The sequence below is a fragment of the Martes martes genome (assembly GCF_963455335.1).
Source record: "Martes martes genome assembly, chromosome: 6".
Lineage (NCBI taxonomy): Eukaryota > Metazoa > Chordata > Mammalia > Carnivora > Mustelidae > Martes > Martes martes.
In genome coordinates, this window is record NC_137893.1 from 129,856,717 (window position 1) to 129,882,751 (window position 26,035).

At 48.0% G+C, this 26,035-nt stretch overlaps 1 protein-coding gene across 1 annotated transcript in view; it reads left to right on the top strand.

The window, feature by feature from the left end:
* BMP6 (bone morphogenetic protein 6) overlaps positions 1-25,008 on the top strand; it is a gene marked incomplete at its 5' end in the record, with an annotated part of 147,051 nt that extends 122,043 nt beyond the window's left edge. The window contains 5 exons of the mRNA XM_080806062.1: positions 10,837-10,985; positions 11,619-11,816; positions 22,376-22,452; positions 23,244-23,354; positions 23,451-25,008. Coding sequence (XP_080662188.1) covers positions 10,837-10,985; positions 11,619-11,816; positions 22,376-22,452; positions 23,244-23,354; positions 23,451-23,600 — 685 coding nt within the window. The 3' untranslated portion in view covers positions 23,601-25,008. The remainder of the gene's footprint in view (positions 1-10,836; positions 10,986-11,618; positions 11,817-22,375; positions 22,453-23,243; positions 23,355-23,450) is intronic.
* Between the last annotated feature and the right edge of the window lie 1,027 nt (positions 25,009-26,035).

Genomic DNA, 26,035 nt, shown 5'->3' on the forward strand with positions numbered 1-26,035 from the left:
GCAGAAGGCAGAGGCTTAACCCACTGAGTCACCCAGGCACCCCTTACCAGGCTTTTCTATTGTTGATCCATTGAGCAAGCATTCACCTATTGTCTGCTTTTCTAGAGGAAGGGTGTGGACAAGAAAAAAGACTAGAAGAAAATGTATACGAAAGTATTTGTACTTATTCCGAGTGTTATCTGTTTGTCCATTGACTTTACTATGTTCTCCCCAAATTCCTACACACTGAGCTATCTGCGGCTTGGAGTGGAAAGGCTGTTCTGAATACCTTCGACCTGTATTTATGGCGGTAGCACGTTGCTTTTCAGAACATGTACTCATGATATTTACTTTTATAGCACCTTTCAGATTAGTAGTGCAATTTTGAGGCCTTTCGAGAATATCCTTTTCATCTGCATTTCTTGTTTGGTTAAAAACACTTTTTTACCATTCTTAATTGAATTTTGTATAATTAGAAGTCAAAGTCAAACAGCATCTCTTGAAAGCCAGCCAGAAATGTCTTCGGTGTCTGAAAGATGGCCCTATTTGATACATGAGTTAGCCCACTAACTTCTGCTAGTTTCAAAATTCCATTTTCTACCCTGTATATTTTGGCATCAGCGTGGCTGGCAGTGATGGTCTGTCCTCTGTGTATATGATAACTTTCCTGCATTCTATCATGGTGCAGACTGTGGAAGACCTGGGGAGCGAGAATTAATTCCCAGATTTAAAATTCAGTTCCTCCTGGTGTAAGCAGTATCACAGCCTTCTCGTCTGTTGTCAAACAGGCAAAGTTTCCCTCCTTCCTTCCTTCCTTCCTTCCTCCACATGTTTTATCTTAACTTTATTATCTTTAGGATGTGAAGACCTGCAGCTTTGAGTCAAGGGATCAGGGCAATGCCACGTGAGAGATGGACTTTGAAACCAAGAAGGATCTCCTTGGGTCACCCGGAAGCGCTGCTAGCAGTGTCCCTGGGAGCAATCTCAGACTGAATTATTGCTACGCTAAATTTTTGACGAAGTTCACCATTTCTGAACTGTTTTACAGATAGAATGTAATTGTTTCAGGAGATAAAATAACTGTCAAAGGGCAAAAACATATTTTTCCAGAATTTTTAGTTTGATAATGCTCCTCTGAACCATTCGCCGAGACACAGGATGCAGGTATAAGTGAGGGAAGGGGAATGAGGATGAATTCAGGTTTGGACATGTTTGAGACATGAGTAGATGCCCCAGAGGCAGTGGGATATGAAAGTTTTTAGCTGAGCAGGATGAGCCAACCTAGTAGATATTTGAGATCCTAAGTGAACTAGTGAAGTAGATTAAGTAGCCTAGTTGTGTAAGAATAGAAATACGTAATTGATCTAGTATCTTTTATTGAAAATACTATCTTTTTTCCATGCATTTCAGTGGCTTGTCATAAATCAGGTGACCCAAGTATGTATGGGTCTGGTCCTAAGACCTTTATACCCTTCGTATGCTCATCGTTCTCTTAGTTTTATAAGAAGGCTTGATAACTGGTGTGTAAATTCTTCAAATACTGAGACTTTCTTGGCTATTTATGGCGGTTTGCATTACCACATAAATTGCAAAATCAGCATTTTAATTTCTGCAAAGAGACTTGCTGAGCTTCTGATTGGAATTACATTAAATCTAGGGATCATTTTGGGAAGAATGGACTCTTACTAATACTAAATGTATTTATTTAGGCTTTCTTTCACTTTTCTCAGTAATATTTTGTAACTTTTATGTCTTGAATATTTTTACTGGATTACTATTACTTATGGATCATTAGAATATTCTAGGTTTTGAAGATTTTTATGTTATTATAATAGTGTTATTAACTTCTAAAAATGTCAGTGCCTGTTTTTGTCCACATATAGAAATACAGTTGATTTTTACATATCGATCTTATATCCAGCAAGCTTGCACATTCACATAGTTATCCTAACAAATTTTTGTGCAAAATTTTGGAATTTCTATAAATATAACCATGTCACCTAGAAATACCAGTTTCAGTTCTTCTATAATTCTTACATTTTTTTTCTTCCTCTGTTCTTCTTGTTTTATTGTGCTGACTGGACATTCAGTACAATTTTGAATTTGATTCATATTTTTGTTTCAGATTGGAAATCCCTATCAGACTTTGAAGCTAATAGGAGAAATATTTAATATTTTACCATTAAGGATGATGTTTCTTAAAAATGTTTTTGTAGATACTCTTTATTAGAATAAATAAGTTCTCTATTTCTAGCTCACTAAGAGTTTTTTAATATTAGAAATTGGTGTGGAATTTTATTTAAAAAGTTTCTGATCTTTTTCCCTAAGTGTTAATGTGATATACTATATTAAATGATTTATAAATGGTAAACCAACCTCCCATTCCTGGGACAAGCCTAACTTGTGATTTATTATCCTTTTTATATAAGGTTAGATTCAAGGATCATGTCTGATAACTCTGTTATCTGGATCACCTATGGGTCTGTTCCCATTATCTATTTGTTCCCTTGATTTTTCCTCATTTGGTTTTATTTATTAGCATGCCTGATATTTTTTTTAAATTAAATTCTGGCCATGATCTATGGAAAATATTTATAGATACTGCTATCTCTTTCCAGAGTGGATTTCATTTTCTTCTGGAAGACAGACAGAATACAGGGTGATTGCTTCATTCTTTTGTTCCAGTGGGGTATTTAAAGATCTGTTAAGGATTATCTGTTTCTGGTTTTTCCCTTTCTCCTAAAGTTTAGCCCTTTGCGGGGGTCGGGGGAGGGGGTCTCAGCTGAAGGTCTAGGATGTTTACCAGAGCTCCTCTTCCTTGGTGGGCTCTGAACTCTAATTTTTAAGTCACCAGCTTTGAGAAACTGCCAGAAACTCTGCTTAGCTCTTTGTCCTCTAAGCAGTTTCTTTCTGCTTGTTTTCTCAGCTTCCTACTCCATGCATGCACAGCCTAATATTTGGCAAATCTCTCAGATGGAAATGTTGGAGTTCCAGGCAGCCAGGACTTGAAGAGCCAAGGTCCAATAGGAAGTGAAACCAAACTTCTGTGAGTTCACTTTTATGCAGCCCCTTTCCCATGGGACCTTAGCCCTTCAGGTCCAAGCTTCCTGAAGCTCCAATTTTTGTTCCCAGCCAGTGATATCACTCCAAGCTGTAGGCTGCTGCTCCTTTCTGTTTGATACTCATGCATCATGCCAAGAAGGATCAAATCCCCTGAAATGAAAAGGCAATACAAGGACAATACCTCCATGTATTTTTCTTCTCCCTGTGGTCTTGACCCATCAAGTGCTGACTGTCTTGGTTGCTCTAAGATGACTACAAACAGGTTTATTTTTTTAGTTATCCTTAGTGGGAGTGTTAGTTTGATACATCATAACCAGAAGCATATGTCTTCAAAACATAGGATTTTTAAAAATTTTATTTTGAAATCTTTGTAGTGAGTCCCCACAAATGTTGATATGCGATTTATTAATCAAATGGTGCAGTTTGGGAAACAAGACCCAAACCTGGCAGTCGATCCCGTTCCAGGATCTGGGTGAGTAATTTCCTTAGAATAGCATTTCTTATGGATTGATTGCTCAATAAATGCTTTTGGATTTTCGGTGCCCTTTGCTGAAGTGAAGCAACATGAAGCTTTATCTTCACTGAGGTATAAGTGAGATACCTGAGACTGTGTTCTTTTTTGAAGAGTAGGGCAAATTTGAGAAAGCCAGGATGGAAGAACCTTATTATAGTTGGGGCAGAGGGAAATCAGAGCCTTTTATCGTTGTGCCCAGCCACACCTGTTTCTCTTTCTGTATCTGGCTTTCCCAAGTATGATCCTCGGGGACTCCTGAAATCTTACTTGCTGATTTGATCATCTCTGGCATGCTCAGTGTGGGCCTCAGGCAAGCATTGAGCTTTTCTGTATTTGTTCCTTCGCCCCTGAAAAAAGGGATAATACAACTGACCCACAGCTCGGGTTATGTAACTAGTTAGTTTTGTCCTTTTAGTCAAATCCTATTATACCTAGAATGATCTACCTGAAATGAAAGCAAAAAGCACAAGCAGCTACCAAACCTTATGCCTTAGCCTATCTAAGTTCTATTCTTCGCAGAGGCATAGTGTGGAAGAGAAAATCACAGGGAGGAATTAAGGTTATCATGAAGAGGTGTTTACACTCAAAAGAATGCTGCATTTGCGGGAGAGGGGGTCAGGGTGTGGTAGGCAAGAAAGACTGTTGTTTGGGGACTGTTTTCCCACTTGGTAAACATGGAAGAGAAGAGAAAATCCGGCTTTATTTCTGGAAACTAAGCCTGCTGTAGTATTCATTCCCAGAAACAGATTGCTCTAGTCACGCGCATCTTCTTACCAGGGTATCCAGCCTTGTGGGAGGCCAGCCATGGTGGTGGCTAAGATTATCTTGGGAGACATCTTTTTTTTTAAGTCCCAAATGATCAGCATTTTTCTTTTTTGTCTCCCCATATTGTATAGGATATGGAAATGTAGGATTGGTGATGAAAATAAAACATAACGTTTGCACATAACATGTTGAAAATGTGATGGACGTTCTCAACCTGTCTTTGATCGTTAGGGCATGTCGGAGCACACCCCAGTTAAAGAGAACACTGTTTTGTGTACGTGGCCAAAGAGGTCAGGTCAGGTAGCGGGAATTTGCATTGCATAAAGGAACCCGCTTTCCCCCTCCCTCCCTGTCTTGGACACAGGGAAGCAGGCCTTCTAATAATACTGCTGCTTTGGACTTGATATTCTTGTGATTCTGATTATTAGTCTAACTTGATAACTCCCTGAAGGCAAGGCCAATCCATAAAACAATCAAACATTTACTTGCGGAGCATTCTACATTTGTTTTGCACTCTTTGAGGGAGAGGAGCAAGAATTCTTGAGAGCACTTAGCTTTGCACCTGAAGTCTAAAACCCAGGTGAGGGTAATACTAGTCATATTCAAGGCAGCTGGGCTGTGCTGTAGGTCTGGGGGCTCTCACAGTGTGGTTCCCAGACCAACAGCAACAGCATCACCTGGGAACCTTAGAAATGCAAATTCTCAGGCCCCACCCCGGAAACTCTGGGGGTGGGCCCAGTGATCTGTGTGCTAACAAGTCCTCCAGGGGATTCCAACATTGGCTGAACTTGAGAACTACTGCTACGATAACGAAAGCCTTGGCAGTACTGGAGCCGAGCTGCCTGGGTTCAGTTCCCCGCTCTGCACTTACTGGACTATGAGCAAGCTACTTAACCTCTTTGTGCCTCAGTTTCCCTATCTATAAGCCTGTGACAGCATGAATGGTATTTACCTCTTATGGTGGTTGTGAGGAGTTAGCGTGATTACAAGCATCCGTGTAGGAAACACCATGTAAGGACTAGCTAGGTTCATATTCTGTCAGCGGAATGATTTGTATTCGTTTGTTGAAGATGAAATATTCTATACAGAGCTAAGGTAACTTCGATGTTTTTGTAAATTTTTTAAAAATTTTTAATTTTTTATTAACATATAATGTACTATTAGCCCCAGGTGTACAGGTCTGTGAATCACCAGGTTTACACACTTCACAGCATACCTTTGATGCTTGAAACATCTCCTTATACCATGCTAATCCTTGGGGTGAAAATTCGTTAATATCAAGTGGCATAAAATTAACAAGAGCTTAGCTAATTATATAATAATAATGTGCCTTTGCTCTTTTTACTCAAATCTATATGTGGTCAGCAGCGTACCCTGACCTGTGGTGCTCTATTTTCAAATATCCTATTCTTTCCTATCCTTTTAGTGGTATACATTTAAAAATAATCCTTTATATATGATACATTACATAAGAAGAAAGTAAAAAGGCTTGCTTTCCTATCTAATTTTCTAAAATGATTGGCTTTTGCCTTCCATTCTCTTTGAAATTTCAGTATGTTTTATTGCATGAAGTCGGGGCATCCTTTTATGAATGTTGTCTTATATCTTAGTGTGCCATTAAGTCCAGACATCAATGGCCAAGGATTCTTCTTCCTGAAGAAATAAAGGAACAAGACCGCAGACTCACCTTATCAAATATTTCATAGGTCTGCTTGCTTCAAACATATAAATTCTACTTTATCAAGAACAATTCTTTTTGGGAAAGTGGTTAGTAGTAAGCAGAGTTGCACTTTGTCAAGGGCAGTGTGATCTTAATGGGTGATATTTGACAAGAAAGACCCAAGCTGGCCACTGGGAGCTCAGATACTTCCTGCTTATCTCCAAGGGTGAAAAAGAAAAGGATCCACTGTGTTTGTCCTGGTGCTTTCTGCCTCTCAGCCTGATGGGAGTATTACCTACAAGGGCAGGTGCTTTGGAAGCTTGTACTGGGAGGTACCACATGGTGTGACTTTGCCCACCCACATTAGTTGTAGAGGCCTTTTTTTTTTTTAAGATTTCATTTATTTACTTGACAGAGATCACAAGTAGGCAGAGAGGCAGGCAGAGAGAGAGAGGGAAGCAGGCTCCCTGCCAAGCAGAGAGCCCGATGTGGGGCTCAATCCCAGGACCCTGAGACCATGACCTGAGCTGAAGGCAGAGGCTTTAACCCACTGAGCCACCCAAGCACCCCAGTTGTACAGGTCTTAAGAGTGACTTGCTGGTCAGTCAACTCTAGCCCCAGAGTGAATTTCTGAAATTTGCTAGAAATTTCTGGATTTTCTAGAAATCTCATGTTAGACTAATTGTTAACAACTTAATTTTCCCTAGGGAGATAACAGTAGGAGGAAACTTGTGCCCTCAAGTGGGAGAACACTGAACATAAAATTGCTGTGTTCTTGAAGATATAATGTGTATTCATCCCGAAACATGAGGTTCTGTAAGTTGATAGAGAAAAAAATAAGCAGTAAATTCTTTCAAAGTCCTCTCTCTGGTTTCAGGATTTCCTTTCATCGTATGTTAACTTGAGCGTGTCAGTCATGCCAGTAGGAAGATCCAAATAATCCAGTTGTGGTGGTCACTTGGGCCAGACCCTGAAATTCTTTACCCACTGGTGGATAAAGATGATTTAGCTAAGACCACCAGATCTTGACGTGCTTAAGTGAGATTTAGAAGGGAACATTTGTTGTTGTTTTTTGTTTTTTTGTTTTTTTACATGGCAAGATCTGGTATTGGTATGTCTTACTGGAGGCTGTACTTCCATAGTCAGGAGATTATGCTGGCTGTACATCATGGACCCAAAGGAAACAGATGTGGGTCAGACCTGACTTGCCATGAATAGTGTCACTGAAACACCTGTGCTATTGGAAACACCGAGGAGGAGCCAACGAGGTTCCTTAAAGCTGTCATTCTGTCATTCTTTTTTCTTTTTTTTTTTTTAGTTCCTCAGGCTGTATGAATGCATGTTGGCAGTGCTCTCAGGCTAGGCAGAGAATCTTCTGCATGGGAGGAAGAGTAAGACAAGACTGGGAAGCCGGCGGGAGTCCCCGCCCAGGCGACCGCCATATTCTGTCCCCTCCTGCATGTACCTTTCACCCCTTCCTACCCTGGCCTTGACAGGAGAGCCTGCTCGTGATTTCCAATCATGTGCCAGCTCTGAGTATCTCAACATGGTTCTGTGTCCAGCTGATGTTGGCATCCGTACACAGTGGATTTGATCCCTTACCTTATTCCAAGCTCTCATTCAGGATTTCCAGCCCGTGCCCTGTGCTTTTCTGGACTCTGCTGTTTCCATAGGTGGCGGCTAAGAGTGTGGGCTCTGATTGTAAGTTCTGGTCACCCCACTTAATGCCTTAATGCCTTCCTATACCTAATCTCTGTAGGCTTCAGCTGTAGGAAAGAGACAGGAATAGGACCTACCTCTTTGGAGTCCCCAAGGAATAGAGAGCGGTTCTTGGTGCATACTGTACCTCTCCTTCCTTCCACGGACCCGAGCATCCTAGATTTCATAAACTTCAAAATCTGAGGCTGCCTCCCTGCTGGTGAGCCACAGTTTTTTTCATCTTTCCGGGCTCAGCAGTCAGCCTGCATTTGCATATCCCCGTGGTCTCTTGGGCACGGAGGACCAGTGTTCTCCTCGTTGCACAGCCAGGGAAGGCGATGGAGAAACAACACAGGCGTCCCGGGGACCCAGCGTGACTTGGGAGCAGGCAGGAGAGAAGGCCAGGCTGCTTGCGTCCACGAGTCCCCACTCGCCCTGCGGATTTCATTCCTGCCACCTTGTGATCGGTCCTCCTCCTCCTAAGCACCTTCCCCCTTTACTCCAAGTTTGGTTTTGGATTCACTTTTCCCCTTTAATTCATGCCCTTTTCTCCTTCTCTCTGTTTCTCTCCTTTTTCGGACCGGGGACCTCGGTCCTACCCCGCACTTTCTCTTGTAATAGACTCCCATCCCCTTTTTCATAAACCCTACCATTTTCAAATAAAAGCTCGTTCTAGCTTTTTATACCAGCTCCGCCACAGTCCTATCTCGCACTGCATTTTTCTGCATCCTCGTGACAAGTCTTCAAGGGTCGTCCGCCAGGTGCATCCCCCAAGCTCTGTCAAGAGCGACAAGTGACCGCCTTCACTCAGGCACAGCCTCGCTCCTTGGGATTCTCAGTGCGTCTTCATTCCGGAGGGGCCCGTGCTGCCTTCGGGACCGGGGCCACTTCTCCCGCAGCGTCTGTGTTATTCCTGGATGAGGGTCTTCTCCGAACTTCCAGAACAGAATTTATGGCTTTTTATATCTTCACTTCAAAGCTTTGGCCTCGCAGTCCCCTCTTGCTGTTTTCCACGAACACCCCTGCCTCCCTGCTCACAGTTACCTCGGTGCTGGGGGTGGGGGGGGTAATTTGTCAACAGGAGGTATGACACACGCACGTCGTCCAAGAGCGCTTTAAAGATGGCCAGCCTCTGTGGGGCACCCCCACAGGCTCTGGTCAGCAGCTGAGTAAACTCCTTTTCGCTGTACCTACTGTTTTAAGCTTGGAAAAGATGACACTAGAGCTGCCTTCTAACTCCAAGCCGTGTAAACAGGAAAAATTGTTTCCCCCCAGACATCTGAGACGTTTAACTCTGACGTTTCGGCACCGGCCTCACAGATAGTTGATGGGGTAGAGATAAACTGTGTTCGCTCGCCACAGGTTGTCTTTCTTCATAATCTCACACGGTAGCATGATGGTATGGGAAACAGCATCTGCTGACTTCTCTTCGCTAGCTAGTTCTCTTCCTAGCTTTTGACCGTAGTCACACGGCTGTAACCTCAAGTCTGCGTGAGTCCCCAGCCCTACAATGAGGATCATGATATTTGACCCACTTTCAGGTTGTTAGAAGGAAAGCAGAGTACATGAAAGTGCTTTATAACCAATTTTTGTGGTTTTTTAAAAAAGATTTTATTCATTTATTCATGAGAGAGAGGGAGGGGGAGGCAGAGGGAGAAGCAGACTCCCCATTGAGTAGGGAGCCCGATGTGGGACTTGATCCCAGGGCCCCAGGATCACAACCTGACGCTTAACCAGCTGAGCCATCCAGGTGCCCTGTAACCAGTTTCAGTATACAGTGTTTGTGTTGCAATGCTCGTCTTAAATGCAGTGTTCTGGTAATCTTTCAATCCTGTAAAAGATGGCACTAGAGGATTTGAATCTTCCCATGGCCAAAATGCTGCCCTGCCCTGCCCTGCCCTGTCCTGGGAATTCCCTGCCGTTTCCTGTGAGTGACCCTGGGATGTCAACTCAGATTCAGAGTGTCCCTGAAACACACGAAGGGGACCATCTCCTGACACTGCTCTATCACCACATGTGCGGGAGCGGGAAGAAGCCTGCACTCCATCTTCTTGAGAGTCCTAGTGTTACGTTAGTTGAAAACTGTAAAACAGAACCAAAAACATAGATATAATATAACTACTCCCTGTGGAGCCCAGTGGAAGGAGTGGATTCCGAGTCTGCCCACAAACTCCAGCCACGGCTCCTGTCTGTGCGGGGATGAGCTTTTTTTTAATTTTTTATTTATTTATTTATTTTTTTAGTTCCACATGTGCTAACACTGCATGTGTTTATTTGTTTTTTTAAAGATTTTATTTATTTATTTGAGAGAGAGCACAAGTGGGGTGAGGGGCAGAGGGCGAAGCAGGCTCCCTGCTGAGCAGCGAGTCCAATGTGGGGTTCGATCCCAGGACCTGGAATCATGACCTGAGCCGAAGGCAAACGTTCAATCAACTGAGCCACCCACACGTCCCTGGGATGAACTTTAAAATCACTCAACATCCACCCACGGCTACCCCATCCCCACGAGAAAGGAGCCCGCACGCAGCATGGACCGCTCGAAGGCCTTAATTAAAAGCAAGGATCTGATGATTACCCACGAATACGATGTGGCTTCTTGTTTCTCTTCTTTATTTCACAGGAATGAACATGTGAAGGTTGTCAGATCCTCATTTTACAAAAAGAAAAAAAATGAATAAAGCCACAACTTTTTCTTTTTGCTCTCATGAATCCTATTTTAATACTTCCCTAATCCTTTTTCTCATGGCTGCCCCCCCGCCCCGCTCCCTTTTTAGAGTTTGTTTGCCATTAAGTAAGCAATAATAGTATGACTTTCTTTCTTCCTCCAGCCCTCCCTCCTCTCCTTCCTTATTCCCCAGCAAGACTCGCAGGCACAGCCATACCAAGGCCTTTGACGAAGTTGAGGGATCCACCTAGACTTGGGAGAAGACTCATTCCTGGTCTGGGCTGCTCCCTAGCACATATGCCTCTCCACACTGAGTCATGCATGTGTCCTGGGTGTCCCACGAGCCAGAGCCACAGCAGGGCACCATATGTGGTGTCTCTTGGGTGGACCCGATCCGACATCGGCATTTTCATTCTAACGCCAAGGCAGGACAGAGAGGGTGGGCCGAGAGGGTGGTGTGTGCCTCACCAAGCAATCTTTTCTTCCTTTCAGAGACTCTGACCTATTTTTGTTGGATACCCGCGTGGTGTGGGCCTCAGAAGAAGGCTGGCTGGAATTTGACATCACGGCCACTAGCAATCTGTGGGTCGTGACCCCGCAGCACAACATGGGGCTTCAGCTGAGCGTGGTGACTCGGGATGGTAAGTTTGCCAGAACCAGTGAACAGTGCTCATCCGTTCCATTTGCAACAGTTACAGTAGAACCCTGGTTTCTGGGGGAGACCACAGCTCCGGGATGAGCTCACTTACTGTTCTCTCGTAACTACTACTAGGAAGCAAGGTCTCTTCCAGAGGCCTGCAGGAAGGACTGGGAGATAGTAGGTGATCTGAGTTCCAGGGGCCACTATAGGAAGATGGCTTGCAGGGGCAGGGGGAGACCCCGTCTGCATTCTTACCATTGGGTAGGGGGCAGTTTTGCGTAAGAACTCTTCCAGCACCCCCTCCTCCTGTAGCACCAAAGCTGCCAGGCCAGGTCCCCACACCAGACCTCAGACCGGGCACACTCTGCCTGTAAAGTCCAATCCCCCACTGGTTGGGAGGCACATGAGCAGGAAGAATGGTTGTGTAGGGCAAAATCTATCTGGAATGGGAGGCCTGGGGAGTTCACTCCTTGCCTTGATGCACGAAACTTCGGAAGGAGTGTTTTGATTGTGCTCTGAGCATGCGTAGGGCTCTTCACTCATGCTCACTCTGTGACGGGCACTTGGGTGGCCAGGGAGCTGCAGGAATCCGTTTCCAGGCAATAAAGACAGCCGTGCATGGTTTGCATTCAAGGACTCACCATCAACCCTCGAGCGGCAGGCCTGGTGGGCAGAGACGGCCCTTACGACAAGCAGCCCTTCATGGTGGCCTTCTTCAAGGTCAGCGAGGTCCACGTGCGCACCACGAGGTCAGCCCCGGGGAGGCGCCGACAGCAGAGCCGTAATCGCTCCACCCAGGCGCAGGACGTCTCCCGGGTCTCCAGCGCTTCTGGTAGGTTTGGGTGGAGCCCGGGGAGTGGGGGGTGGGGGATGCATGGGCCTCAGTGAGAACAAGGACGTGTTGACAATGTCAGCCCAATATCTTCTGCCCAGAAATACAAAGGCTCACAGGTGCATCATTGTGGCCACCAATTATCTAGCAGGGTTCCTAGGGCCGTCAGCGGGGACCTTTGTTCTCTGGGGACTGAGTCCACAGGCTAGAGATGTCCCGAGTGTCTGGTTTTCCGGAAGAGCACCCTTCCATTTGATAAGGATTTCTCCAATTCCTTTTTCATTCACGAAAAGATCCTGAGAACACCTAGATTTTCTTCTAGTTGGTGTGATGCCTGGTGTGATACTTTGTGTACTTGCTTAACAGGGACTCGTACTGGTCAGTGCTCTTGGCTGACAGTGACTGGAGGTCAGCTCAGACAACCAGCTCTGACAAATGCCGTTGGTTCGTGAACTAGGAAGTCGAGGGGGCTAGCTTTAGGCCTGGCCAGATCCATGGGCTCACGTGGTGTTAGGAATCTCGCCGTCTCTTCTCTTTTCCCTTGTTGGTGGCATTCTCAGAAAGACCATCTCCCCAGGTACTCAACCTCTCGTTGCGAAGCAGCATCTCCCTCTTAGGTGCTGACTTCATAAGCCATTTCTCTTGCGAGGCTCTCAGCTGGGGGGCTTGAGGACCTGCCACCCAGCGTGAGGTGACATTTTGCTGCTTTTGTCATCCTGGTGTTTCTTGGAAGCATGCATGGCACAGCGTGGGTGTTCCTGTATTTACCACTAGAAACAGTTGGGCTTTAAAAAAATAAAAATAAAAATAAAAAAAAAGAAGAAGAAGTGGTTGCTTTCCTTTATTCTCTTCAGAGGAAGTTTGCTCCGTGTTTTCCTTCAGGGCGTGATGATGGGGACGGCTGGCGGGAGGCTTCATTCATTAATGAACTGTGGTCACTTTGGTGCTGAGGCCCCAGATGTGAAGGCAGCTCTTAAAATGTGGGTTGCTTTTTTAAAATTGAAATTTCACTTGATTTATTCATCACCCCTTCCCCCAAGTACACACAGCAGATCTTATAATTGGGAAAACATGTCTCTGAATTTGATTTTTACCCGTGTCATCCAATTGTTCTCTTCTGAGTCCCTTTCCACGTTTTTTTTTTCCCCCAATTTGATAAGTCTCAGTTAAACGTGAGCATTAAAGTTGATCACATGTGTAATAAGAGGCAAGTGTCCCACCTCCACTTCCCAACCCAGTATTTGCAAATATGCTTTGCTCCTTCTGGTGGTGCTAGGACAGAAGAGTTCATGACAGGTACCTCTCGCCTCACCTGTGCAAAGGCCCAGAACCACCCCCCTCACCACCACCACGACCGAGAGAGTATTTACCAGGAGGGGTCCTCCTCACTCTTTTGGCTTCGGAGACCCCCTCAGGCTGGAGAAATTGGTCAGGGTAGGCCCACTGAAGAGCTACTTTCTTTATTTGGAATTTTCTACCTTACGTATCCTCGCCATTAATGGGAGCAGACAGACAACGGAAGAGGTTGCTCCTGGAGAAGAGAGTTCCAGAGAGACGGCTGGCTCCCCAGAGAGGTGGGTCGTCCGGTTCGTGCCTTCTTTCCAGGCCACCATGGGACTGGATGTTGCCGGGCCTCCCCGGACCGGGTAGATACGTCCGAGACAAAACGTTGTGGTCTCTGGTGTGACTCCAGGCAGGACTTTTGCTTTGTAAATCTTCTGGAAAGAGGAGATTACTGGGCCTCTGCTGCCCCCCTTCTTCCACAGAGTGTTCCCAGGGAATTAATATTTCTCCGTCAAAATCACTGCCACCGGAAGCCCATCGGAGACCATCCTGCATCTGGGCAAAGAAGTGAACATAATCCATCAAGTTGCCTGTCATCAGGGTGAAACATGGCAGGGAACGACGGGGCTATTTTTGGAACCGAGCTGCAGATGCCTGGGCCGGCGGGCAAGTCCACCACGAGGGAGAGGCCAAGAGTCTGCGTCCCTCCGCCTTCCCCACCACCCACCAGAATCTGCTCTCACATCTGTACTTGGCCTTCAAGACGGACTTCGCAAACACACGCACCAAAGTGTGGGTTTGGATCGAAGGTGCCCTGGATGGTTTTCAGTTGCCCTCGCTTCTCTGCAGCTGTCGGCTCCCAGCAAATGATGGATGTTGGCTGCGTCGCCCTTCTCCTGTGGGCTCGGATGTCATCTGGACAGTATTGTTTATCGCTTTTGCACATGTTTTAAGAGTCATGGTCCAAGCTGTGGGCTGCATAGCCCTAGTAGGGATTCCAGTGAATCCGGCAGGGTCTTTCCCAGCCTCCACTTCTACCAGCCAACTGCCCTCGGGTCTGTTAGCTCTCACGTGCTGGTCTTCTGGTTATTTCTGTTCACCCTCTTCAAGAGGCGCTTTCTCTCGGGGTCCATTGTTTCATCTTGGGGGGGGGGCTGTGACACCTGGTTCTTCACTCTTCACCAGGGCTGTGTGTAAATGGCCTTGAGGGATGGTTCCATTTGGGGGGGGGGGGCTGTCGAGCTACCAATCGAACTGATTTCCCAGGATCTTTCCAAGACCTGGCTGCAGAGGGAGGCATTAACGCCATGTCAAGTCCATTGGTGAGTCTGGGGTTCTTTGTCAGGTCAACCTGCCAGCTGCCAGCACTGTGACTTGGAACTGCTCTTTGTTTTGGCAGATGACAGTTTGGGAGCTTTTCTGCCACTTTTAACAATTCCTGTAAAACTAGACGTCCTTCCGGCCTCTTTCATCCTTGATGTTTTTGTGGCCACCACGCACCTCTGCCAACCATCTGCAAACCAGCGAGTCCTCCTGACCCTGCCTGTCCTTTGGAAGGAGTCCTTTGTGGCTTCCGACACTGTGTGTCAGCACTGCAGAGTCCTTGCTCCGTCTGCCTCTTTCCGACCCACCCAGACATGTGTCTTTAAGGATCCTAGTGGGGACAGTGTGGCTCTGGTACGTTTAGATAAGCTCTTGACCTTGTTGATGGCTCAGCTCTTCTATCTCTTGAACTTCCCGATCAGGACCATTGAATATGCTTCCAGCCAAAGAAAGGCAACCAGACCTCATCATCTGCCAAACAGTGGTTTGGGAACTTTATGATGACTGTGAAATCTTGCTGTAGGTCTCAGGGAACTCCAGTCAGTAGGCTGGGGGACTCATTCGGACAGATCAATTTTTATTTGGCCTTTTAGCTGCTGACAGATGTCCCCGCTAGGGCAGCATGTGTGTCCATGGGTTGGCAAGCCAAGACTGAGGGGGCTGACCCTCTGGGGAAATCCAGGGCTTGAGAAGAATGGATCCGGGTCAGGGTTTTGAGTTGGCTGTTTATGGTTCTTCAAAGGAATTGGGAGTTGTCATTTGTTGTTTTTGATCTTAAATTAAAATTTTAGGGCCTGAAGCTTGGCTTCCAGATGTCTTGGTCAAGAGGTAGAGGCTTGTTCAGGGCTTTCTAAATGAAATCAAATCTTAATTCCCCACAGCTGTGGTGGACAGGCATGGCATTCGTGATTCAACAGTTAGAATCATTTCAAACTCTGTATTTATAATACTCAACTCTCATTTGCCATTAAGCTCCTTTGGTATTAAAGTTATCAAGGAGCCATAGGTTCCCTCTACCCCATCCCTCGGTTTACCCTTTATGAATGTACTAATAGCCAATAACGCTGAAAGGCAGTACAGGCCTAAACAGGAGCTGTAAGAGGCCTGAATAATTCACCAACAACTACTAACTCCCGAGTCGGTGCTGGGGGTTAGGAGACTCAGTCTAGGAGGGAACAGGGAGAACCAAGGTACCTAAAGTGTGGGGAGTCTTAGTGATCTGTCTGTTTTCAAGATACTTAATCTCTGTATTCTTTTTTTTTTTTAAGATTTTATTTATTTATTTGACAGAGATCACAAGTAGGCAGAGAGGCAGGCAGAGAGCCCAATATGGGGCTCGATCCCAGGACCCTGGGATCATGACCTGAGCCGAAGGCAGAGGCTTTAACCCACTGAGCCACCCAGGAACCCCTAATCTCTGTATTCTTTGATAATTAAGATAAAGGCTAAGAAGAGGCCAAAGTCCACCCAGCTTAGCACAAAGCAGGAGATCTTGAAATCCTGGCCCCACAAAAGAACAGGACCTCCCTGTTGCCTCTCTGTCCAGCCATCCAGGTTGTAAACAAAATCTAGATTCTGAAAACCAGCTCCCTGCCCCCCAACATTTGATGAGATTCTTGACACCAGAACTCAAAACCTTCTTGTGGTTCCACAGCGTTCGGGGCGCGAGGAGCTGGGCGTTCTCCAGCATAGGCTCAATGGCCATGTTGACTCCGTGGGCTGATGGGGAGAGATGAGACGGGCTGAGAAGGCTGGGAGATACGGAGAGATCAGTGAAGACGAAGGTGCCCTTTTAACAGCTGGGTGTTGTACTTGGCCCCATCATTCTAGGAGAGAAGGGAAATCAGAGTAGTGAATTGTTTTCTCTAGAAAACAAGTTTGCTCTGGGAAGACTCTGTAGCCAGGGCTCAGGAAAACTGGCCCAGCCCCTCTGCAGAAACCCTCGGGCTGGCAGGGTCGCCACCGGCCTGCTCTCTCCATCCTTCCTCCCTCTCACCTGGTTTCTTGTGCTTCCTTGACTTTGTCCTTTCTCTGCCCTCCTCCCCTCGATGGTCCCCCTCGAGCCAGACTCATTCCCCTGAGACTGTATTTCATTCGTGGGAGCCATTCTGCAGAAGTAAGCCAGCAGCGGGGCGAGCCCTCCTAGCCTACGGCTCCTTTGTGCTCCACTGTGTGCACAGTGTTTCCGGAGGGTGGGTGCCAGGAATGCTGGATGGGATGTGCCCCTCCTGCTGGGGACAGATCAGATGTGCGGTACACAAGGCCGCAGCGGGGGGACAGGAGGGCAGCGAGGAGGTGAGACAGACCCTGGACGGTGAACCGGGGACCTCCATGGGCCGGAAGAAGGGGCCAAGCCCCGGCCAGTGGGTGAGTGAAGAGCTGTGTTTGGTGGGCCCCGCGGCACCACCGGCCTCCAGCCGCCCACCCTGAAGGGAATGCCACCCCCATTCCCTCCCAGCGGAACTCTCAGATGAGAGAATGAGGTGGTGTCAGAAGTGCACGGACAGGGCAGGTGATCCAACCACAGGATTCCAGGTGAGCCTGCCTCCACACAGCTCATTCCCTGTTGGTTCCCCACACCCATGAGCTGTTCTGACCTTGGCCCCGATGAGACAGCAGGTAAGGACCTGCCTGTGGGGCCCCGGAGAGCTCTGCCCCAGGCGCCGGCGGAGCCGGGGCCACGCCCCAGCCAGAGGGTGGACTGCACCACCCCGTGCAGGTGTCAGCAGCCAGTGCGGACAGGGTGGCAGTCTGGCCGGTGGGAATGGACGTGGTGATACTTTCCGCACTGCTGGTTTAATGGTCCAGAAGGCCCGGTGAGATGCAGACTTCCCTTGGCAAAGTGTTAGAAGAACACACTGTGCGCTGAAGCCTGTCTCCCCCCACCTCACCCCCCACCCCGCCCCGCCTCTCCCTGCCCCTGCCCTACTCGTGGTCTTCACCTCTGCCTGTCCATGCCTCTCTTAGGACAGAGCCTGGAGGATTTTGTCAAGGGCTCTTCACTTAGGGGAAAGACGGGCAGGGCTGTCTTGGGGCTTTAAAGGGGCCCCCTTTCCCCCAGTGTGGGGCTTCTGACGCTTCCAAAGCCCGAGAATCTATGGTGAGGGAAAAATGTCTCTCTCCTGTTTGAAAGTAGACTAGGGAGCAGCCCGTATCCTGTTATGGGAGAAATGAATCCCGGGGCCTTTTATGATTGTTTGATTTTGCCACCAGGTTACCGTATTTTTTTGTGCCCCAGCCGGTCTGCGGCTGGACCGTGCTTGTCCGGGTACTCAGGACGGCCACCTGGGGCCTGGTCGGGCTGGGCCTGAGTCCCTCCCTGCGGGGTGACTGGGCTCTTGCCCTTCCCCCTGCTCTGGGCCAAAGAATCCCATGGAATGAGTGCAAGCCAGACTGTACTTTCTGCGTTCAACTTCGAAAAAGTCAGATTCCTTGAAAAACATGTCTTGGGTCCCAGACCAGCCTTCACCACATCTGCATCCTGGGGAGGGCCAGGCGGCCCAAGACAGGCTTCGCGTGTGAAGAGGGTGACACTGCACCTGTGTGTGCGCCTCTCCTCTGTTTCTCAAGTTCCAGAGGCTGAAGACTCAGCTGGGCAGCAGGGAACTCATTTCCAGGGACTCTGGCCTGAGGGTCTGAGGGGGGCTCCCACTCCCTAGTGAGTCTCCTGGGGTGGGCCCGGGGCCACCTGTGAGTCAGATGGAGGACCGTTGCCCTTGATGATGTTGGTGTCAGCCTCCGGTCTGTTGCTCTGGCTGGCTGGTTGCTTGGTTCCTTCTGTCCAGCAATATGGCTTCTCTTTTCTGCCTTACCCTCGACTGGTAAACCCATGTGGACAAAGCCATGTTGCCTTCCTTTATCCCACTGAAGCATATGTGTTCCTCTCACTGGCTCTATCCAGACCATTCATCCAAACAAGTATCAAGGGGCCGGGGTGGGAGAATGTTTTTCTGCAATCTGTCAGTCCTTAAAAAAACACAAACAAAACCAGGCATGGCAGTGGCATTCCACTGTTGAGCCCAGGGCGCTGACCCCTGAGGGGCACACACAGGTGTTTTGAGAAGCACTGACCTTCACAAATATTTACACGCTCTGTGCCACACGTAACGTGGACTCATGAGGAAACCTAAGTGCGGCTTGAAAGTGTAGGAGGAAAGACAGGAGAGTTGAATCCCTCCCTCTCCTCTCTCTGGCCCCAATCTCTACTTAACAACAAAAACACCAGTGTCTAGCTTTAAAAGAAATAGCTGTTCTTGCAGAGAAAGTTCTCTTTGTTGAGCATTGACAGAGTCCAGTTTGCAGGAGGCTCACAGACAGAACGGTTGGTGCAGGTAAAAGCCGTGTTCTTCTCGGGGCCATCTTGGTTGGTCTTCTGATGGCTAGCCCCCGTCCTGAACCTATGGAGGGAACCGGGATTTGGAAGTGTCAGGCAATCGCATGATTTTTCTAGCTCTGCCAGGATATACTATTCCTTATTATATCCCACTGCCTGTGTCCACTGACCTGGGAAGGAAAGGTATCCCAGAAGTCTCTGCCTTTCACATGGCTACTGATTCCAAACTGGACTTTAGGGAGATCTATGGCCCCCAACACACAGAAGGCATTTGGGGAGATGTTTACTTTATGGAGACCCAAGCCAGCTGAGGTCAGGCAGGGAAAATTCCAGATGGGGTCACAGATCATCTAACCCAGGACAGCTTCAAGAGTGCAAGGATCCAGGGCCACGGAGTCTTCAGACTTGCAGCTGGCTGGAGAAGAAGAGGTGCTGGAGGGAGGGCTTCAGGGAGGTCAGCAGGGCCAGGGTGGGAGCTCCTGCCTCCCTTCTCCCCAGGGGTGTGGGCAGGGCTGAGCCACATGGAACTGTGACAGGAAATGTCCACTTGCCATGTACGCAGCAGGTAGACAGAAGATAGGGCTTTTTAATGAACAAGGAGTGGCCTTCCAGGCTGTTCTACAACAGGCCAGCTCGGCCCTTCACATTGACCGTTCCCACATGCAGATATTCTTCCCCCGAGAGCCTCCTGCTCTGCTCCCAATGTTCCCGCAGGTCTCTGCTCAGAGGACACCTTACCAGAGAGACAGGCCCACCAAGCCTCTAGATGGTGACCTCCCTCCTGCCCTTGTGCTCTGCACTCCCTATCCCCCAATGACCCAGTCAAGGCCCTTCTTGACTATGTAGAAGAGAAGCAGACTCGAATTAAAATGAAAAATTAGCTTATCAGGAACCCATCCAAACAACAAGAAGGCTGGAGAACCAAACAGGGAATCGAGTGATCCAGCTCAGACCTGGTCACAAGGACAATGTGGTTTGGATGCCATCACCCGGGGCACTTGCTGCCATGCCACCCATTCTCGGTTTCCCCTTGGGGCCACTCCCTCAAAGGTGGGGGCATCCACATGGCTTTAATCAAGTCAAGAGCCCATACTCGGTGGCCAGGGGACAAAGGCAGGAGCCCTCTGATGGGAGATGGGGCTTCGACTCCCACCTGTCTAGGAATTTCTCCACATGAGAGGTGTTCTTGGAAGCTGGGTAGCCCACACAAAAACATATCCACCATAGCTGGGTATGGAATTCTGGGTTGGTGGCATCATTCTTATGGTATTAAATGTCATACGTTGTAGATTTTTATTGCAAAGAAGTTTACTGTCCATCTGCCTTGTGTTCCTTTGTAGCAAATTTTCTTGTCTTCTAATAGTGTTTAAGAATTCCTCTGTGTTTAACGTACTACATTTTCACCATGTGTGGCTGGATCGGAAATTTATTTACTCTGCTTAGGATTCAGTGTGCCTTTCCAATATAACGATGTTTGCTCTTCTTCTAGAAAATTCCCACACATCCCAATGTTCAGTTGTTACTCCCCCAGTATTCTCTTTAGAAATTCGTTGGCCTTTTCATTCTGTCTTCCATTATCTCTTTATAGAGAGAGGGAGTCATGCCCTTGAGCCTCTGCACTCTGAGTTATAGTTGGGGACGTTTCTTCAAATTCGTTGTTCCGCTCTTTAATCCTCTCTTCATTTGTGTCTAATCTGATGTTTAACCCATCCATTAATTTTTACCTTCAGTAGAACTTTATAAAGTTCCATTTCATTCCCTTTCACGTCCCCCTGTTCTTTTATCATGTTTTTTTTTTCTCCATATGTCCTTGTTGTAGGGTTTCTGTTTCCTATTTTATCTCTTCCATTATTTTACGTATTCTTTTTTGTAATCCCACTTGGGAGACTACTCTTGCCTGTGGTCCCTGTGTTTTTTCTTATACTCTAACTTTTGGGATAGTCTCTTTGTGTGCTTGATGTTTTCTTGGGGGATTATTTTCAGCAGGAGGTTTTCTTCTTGCTTTGTGGGGTGGTGCTTCATGGGTGGTTTTTGTGTTTGTGTTTTACTGGGAGTCTTTGGTGCCCTCCATTGTGAAAATTTCCCTCCAGTGTGGCTTTGCAGTCATGTCTTCTGGGTACTTGGAATGATAGCTCGGGTCGTTCTGAAGGAGGCAAGAAGGGAGAGTGAATAAATTCGGGATGATCAAGCCACCTCAGAAAGGTAGCCTGTCTCTCCTCCCAGGGCAGGTGACCAAGCTGAGTCAGTACTGTCTGTCTCTTGCCTCACTCATGAGATCTTCGTGTCCTCTATTACTTCAGTGCCAAGAGGCCCAGGAGTACAAGTAACAGGAAACCTAGTGCAAATAGGCTTTAAACAATTAGGTAGTTTGTTGGCTCGTGTGATTAAAAAGGGCAGAGGAGGCATGCATGTGACCTCAGGCTCTTGTATCTATCAAAGTCCATTGCAGATTAAGAACCTTTCTCTGGAGCCTTCCTTTTCATCTCTGAAACACCACTACCAGTTGATCCTTGGGAATCATAGTTCCGAACGTGTCCGTCTCTGGCTCAAACCCTTTTTTTGCAGGCTTACATCATTATTTTGGTTGGCGTTCTAGGCCATTCATTTCTCCAGCTTTACCTCCTCTGATTGGTTCTTCTTCATATATCCTTAAATTCCTTCCACCAGAACCACTCACTTCTCCTCTGGCTCCCACCCTTAACTGACCCTTCCCTGGACTCCCAGTAGGACTTCTCAATAACACTTGCCCACAGCGCCCACACTGTTGTCTATCTGAGTTAGTTGTGTCCGTGTCCCACACCACCGCTTCGTCTCTCCAATATCCTGGAGGATGCAAGCCTCATGTCACTTATTTTCCTATTTCCCGTGGTGCTTAGCGGAGGACACCTCACAGAAGAGCTGCTCCAGCTGGCCTCAGTGAACCTGGGCCATCCCGTCCTCTAGGCTGGGGCAGCTTAGCAGCACCTGCATCATACGTGCTGGAACAGGCTCTCACAGGACACCACTGGCCTAGGAGTCTGCTTTGGTGCAGGTCAGAGGGCTCAACCCTGGAAGTGAGCCTGGGGACCGATGCCAGAGAGAGAGAGCAATCCCTGCGGTCCTGTCTCCCTCTGTCTCTGACTCCCTCTTGGTTAGGCGCCCTCTGTTACCCTTCCTTCAGGATGCTTTCCTGACCCAGCTATCCTCACAGCCCCTGCCCTGTGTGAATTATAGCAAATCCTGGCTGGTGTGGTTGTCCTGTACTGTGAATACAGTGTCTTCCAAGTAAGGGCCTGAGGGGTGTTGTAGGGCCTCTTGCTGTGCCCTCTCCACAGGCCCTGCATTCAGCAGGGGCTCACAATGCCCATCTGTTGGTCAAGAGTCCTTTGAAGTTGATAATGACCTTGTGTGCCAGTCTGCCCAGCACTCACCCCAGAGTGAACAAGAGGGCATGAGTGAGAACCTGGGAGCCACAGGGAACCTGATGGAGCTGTTTGGGGCCATGTTGGTGTTGATCAGAGGTCTGGTTCACTGCTGTCATTAACCTCCTACAGTGCCTGGCCCATGGCAAAGCTTCCCACATCTGTATTTAAATGAAAGAATGAATGAGTTAATGGGTGCATCTTATCTCCTCGGACAGATTACAACAGCAGTGAGTTGAAAACGGCCTGCAGGAAGCATGAGCTTTATGTGAGCTTTCAAGACCTGGGATGGCAGGTGAGTTCTCTAGACCACAACAGGGACTAAGATCCTTTCCCATCTTCATGGCAGTGGCTGCCCTCGAAGAACTTGAGCTTTAGGGCTGAGATGATTCCCATGTGAAGGGACTTGGGAGCTCTCCCGGATGCCTGGGCTTCTGGAGGAAGGCAGAGGAAGGGTCAGCCTACTTGTGTACCCCCCCACACCCCGACACCTTCCCAGGGAGCCAGGTTCCCAAGTTCTGTGTACCTCAGAATCAGTCCCACAGTCCCAGTGCTCTTCCCCCATTCTTCCAAAATCCATGAAGCACTTTGGCGTTTGTGTTTTGAGAAAGGGTTGGAAAAACTGATCTAACAGTTATCCAATGGCTATAAATTGACTCACCTGAATCATCTAGAAGAGCACAAATGGTTAGCCCACACCTGAGAGCTGCCACGAGTTCATAAGAAGCGAATTCTGGGTGATAAGTAATAGGAAATCGAGTTTCTGTATGCAGATGGCGTTATGATGACAGGGTGTACTCGAGGCTCTTTTGGGTCTGGGTACATGAAGCCAACCCGTGCTTCCTGGCCTAGCAGGTGGGTAGCAGCCAAAGGCTTTGTGGGCCTGGGAAGGGGGAGAGCGCTCTAGAGCCAGATGAACTAGGCTCACACGCTAGCTTTTGCCACTGGAACGTGCACTTGGCCTCCCTGGGTCTGTCTGTCCAGCTGTTCTATGTGAGGAGTACCTTCTCACAGGGTTCCTGAGAGCACGGGTGACCTAAGGAATGTATGCTGATCACACGTGGTGTCCTTTTGCTTTCACCTAAGGACTGGATCATCGCACCCAAGGGCTACGCCGCCAACTACTGTGATGGAGAATGCTCCTTCCCGCTCAACGCGCACATGAACGCAACAAACCACGCGATCGTGCAGACGCTGGTGAGCGCCCAGGGACCCCTCTCACTTTAGAGGCAGCAGTAAGCCGAGACCAGGCGTGGCTTCTGACGGTGCCTTTCCCCTTCTGTCTCACAACAGGTTCACCTTATGAATCCCGAGTATGTCCCCAAACCATGCTGCGCGCCAACCAAACTGAACGCCATCTCGGTTCTTTACTTTGATGACAACTCCAATGTCATCTTGAAAAAATACAGGAATATGGTTGTCAGAGCTTGTGGGTGCCACTAACTCCAAACCAGCTGCTGGGGACACAGAGACTGACTTGGGTTCCCAGGTGACATCTGCCTTAAAGAAAAACATTCAGGAGCACGGCAAATGGGGAGGCAAGGCTTTGAAGCTGCCCCAGGCTGGCGGGTGCCTTAGTGCCCAAGGAAGATTTTCAAGGGCCTCGTGGAGAATTGGCTCACATAGCACATAACGTGGGTAGATGCTGGTCTGCAGGAAGTGGGGTTTGGATGTCTGTAGTATGAAGTCTGGGAACTTTAGAAACATAATGTGGAAGGGCTCCCACCCCCCAAAAAAGAGAAGAGCCCACCAGAATTAGTTTTAGCTTTAGATCAAGCTATTTGTGGTGTTAGTAAGTCAATAGGGAAACGCGTCTTAAAGGAGTAAGAGTGTCCTTGGCTAAAGCTACCGGCCTGTTCTGTAACGTCAGAGGCAGGTCTGTACAGATAACTGGAATTGGGGGGAGCGCCCCTCTTCACAGCCGGCCTCCGCGGGGCAGTCTCACGCAGGGTCCGCAGCCCGGGCCATCCCCGGGGCTGTGTGAAGTGCCTTTTCTCTCTGCCCCGGCCCTCAGCATGTGTGCTGGAGTTCTGTCCATGTGAAAATACACTTACTTTGGTCAAACCAACCGTGTCATTTCCACACCGCAAACTCCCCCTCATTAGCTGTTCTCCTTGCTAGCGCCCACAGCAGAGCAAGCGGGTGTTGGGGTGAGGCCGCAGGGGGCAGGTCAGCCGGGTGCCGTGGGAAACCAGTGCTGCGCCCCTTGTCTCGCAGAATAGCTCTTGGAAAAACACATGAACTCCAGGAACGTCAGCTCTAATAATTCACCTATTTCAGTCAAATGGTTCTTTACCTTTTCCTGGACAGCATGCCTGGTGGCAGGGTTAGAACCCACAAAGGAAACAAAATGGGGAAGACCCCTCTCCCCCCACTCCCCAGGCCACCAGGAGAGGGTCTGGATGGGCATGCCATTAGGAACCCGAATCCCAGTTTTCTCTCGTAGAAAGGAAGACTCAGATGAAATCGTAGAGTATTTTTAAAGTGTCTTTTTCACAATCATGTACTAGGAAGCCAATTTCATACTAAACTGATTAAATAATACATTTATGATCTAAAACTGTTTGCACTTACAGCCTTTTTGTAAATATAAAGTATAATTTATTGTCTATTTTATATCTGTTTTGCTGTAACATTTAAGGAAAGACCAGACTTTTTTTTTTTTTAAAAAAAGAGTTTATTTAGAAAGTATCATAGTGTAAACAAATTGTACCACTTGGATTTTCTTTTAATACAAGACTCATGGTGCGAAGCTGAAGCCACTCATGAGGATTGTGCTTCTCTAGAAAGTTGGGGTTTTTAAAAGAACATCTGTGAACCATACATAATTAATAAAGATTTCCTTTAAGGCAGAGGCTGGCCGAGATCCTGCTCTGTTGTCTTCTGCCGCAGACAGCAGAAGTGGTCTTGTTTCTCAGATTCCCACCACCAGTGACCGCGTGTCCACAGACCGCGCCACCCTGAGCACGGGCAGTGGGGTGAAGAGTGCTGGAGACAGAGGGATTATGATGAGAAGTAACCTGATGGCAAAGAACATTCAGGTACATATCTTAAGGGAGCCTAGTCTTGACGGGTGCTTATTTTCAAGTGTGACAGTAAAAGTGCTGAACAACCAGGACGGCATGGCTTACGAGGGTGCCCGCGTGGGCAGTACCACAGCCCGGGTCAGCCCTGACCCAGCCCCGCCTACCTCAGTCTTTGGCCTTGGGGCCAGCTGAGTCCCACTAGTGACACACACAGAGCTGACCTCTTCCGAGGCAGACAGAGCACAGTAAGCCCCTAAACCAACCAGCTGGCAGCAGACTTGGAAGCTGCTTCCAGCTGGTGGGCCTCCCTGGTCCCGATACCCGGGCCTGGGAAGGCTCACCTCAGCCCTCTGGCTCCAGGGTGACAACCACCAGAACTGTTGTAGGAGTTAACAGAATAGTCAGGACAAGCCTTGTGGAACTTTCCATGCCCACATTTTCTGCGGGAGACGTCAAGTCTTTGTGATGCCCTAACTAAAGAAGTCTCGCAAGGGGTAACAGACAGAAGCACGGACACACACACACACGAGATTATGGCACCAGCATTCTCTTACTCAGGCACGTGTCAGAAGTACCATTGCTTTCAGGACGGCTGACCTCTCGCGAGGAGAGGAGCATTGACAGAAACAGCAAGGCCGGGGTGGATGGGGAGGTATCTTCCAGAGGTGTGGGGTTTCTTCTGTTTTTAGATCTGCTCCAAGCTACTGACCAACCAACCACATTATGAAGAAGTCAGTTTTGACCTTCAGATCAGAGGAGTATCACTACGGTCACCTTTCCAGGACTCGTGGGCAGTCCCAAACAATGCTTTAGGTGATGCGTTCACCAGAATCACTCAGGAGCCAAAAACAG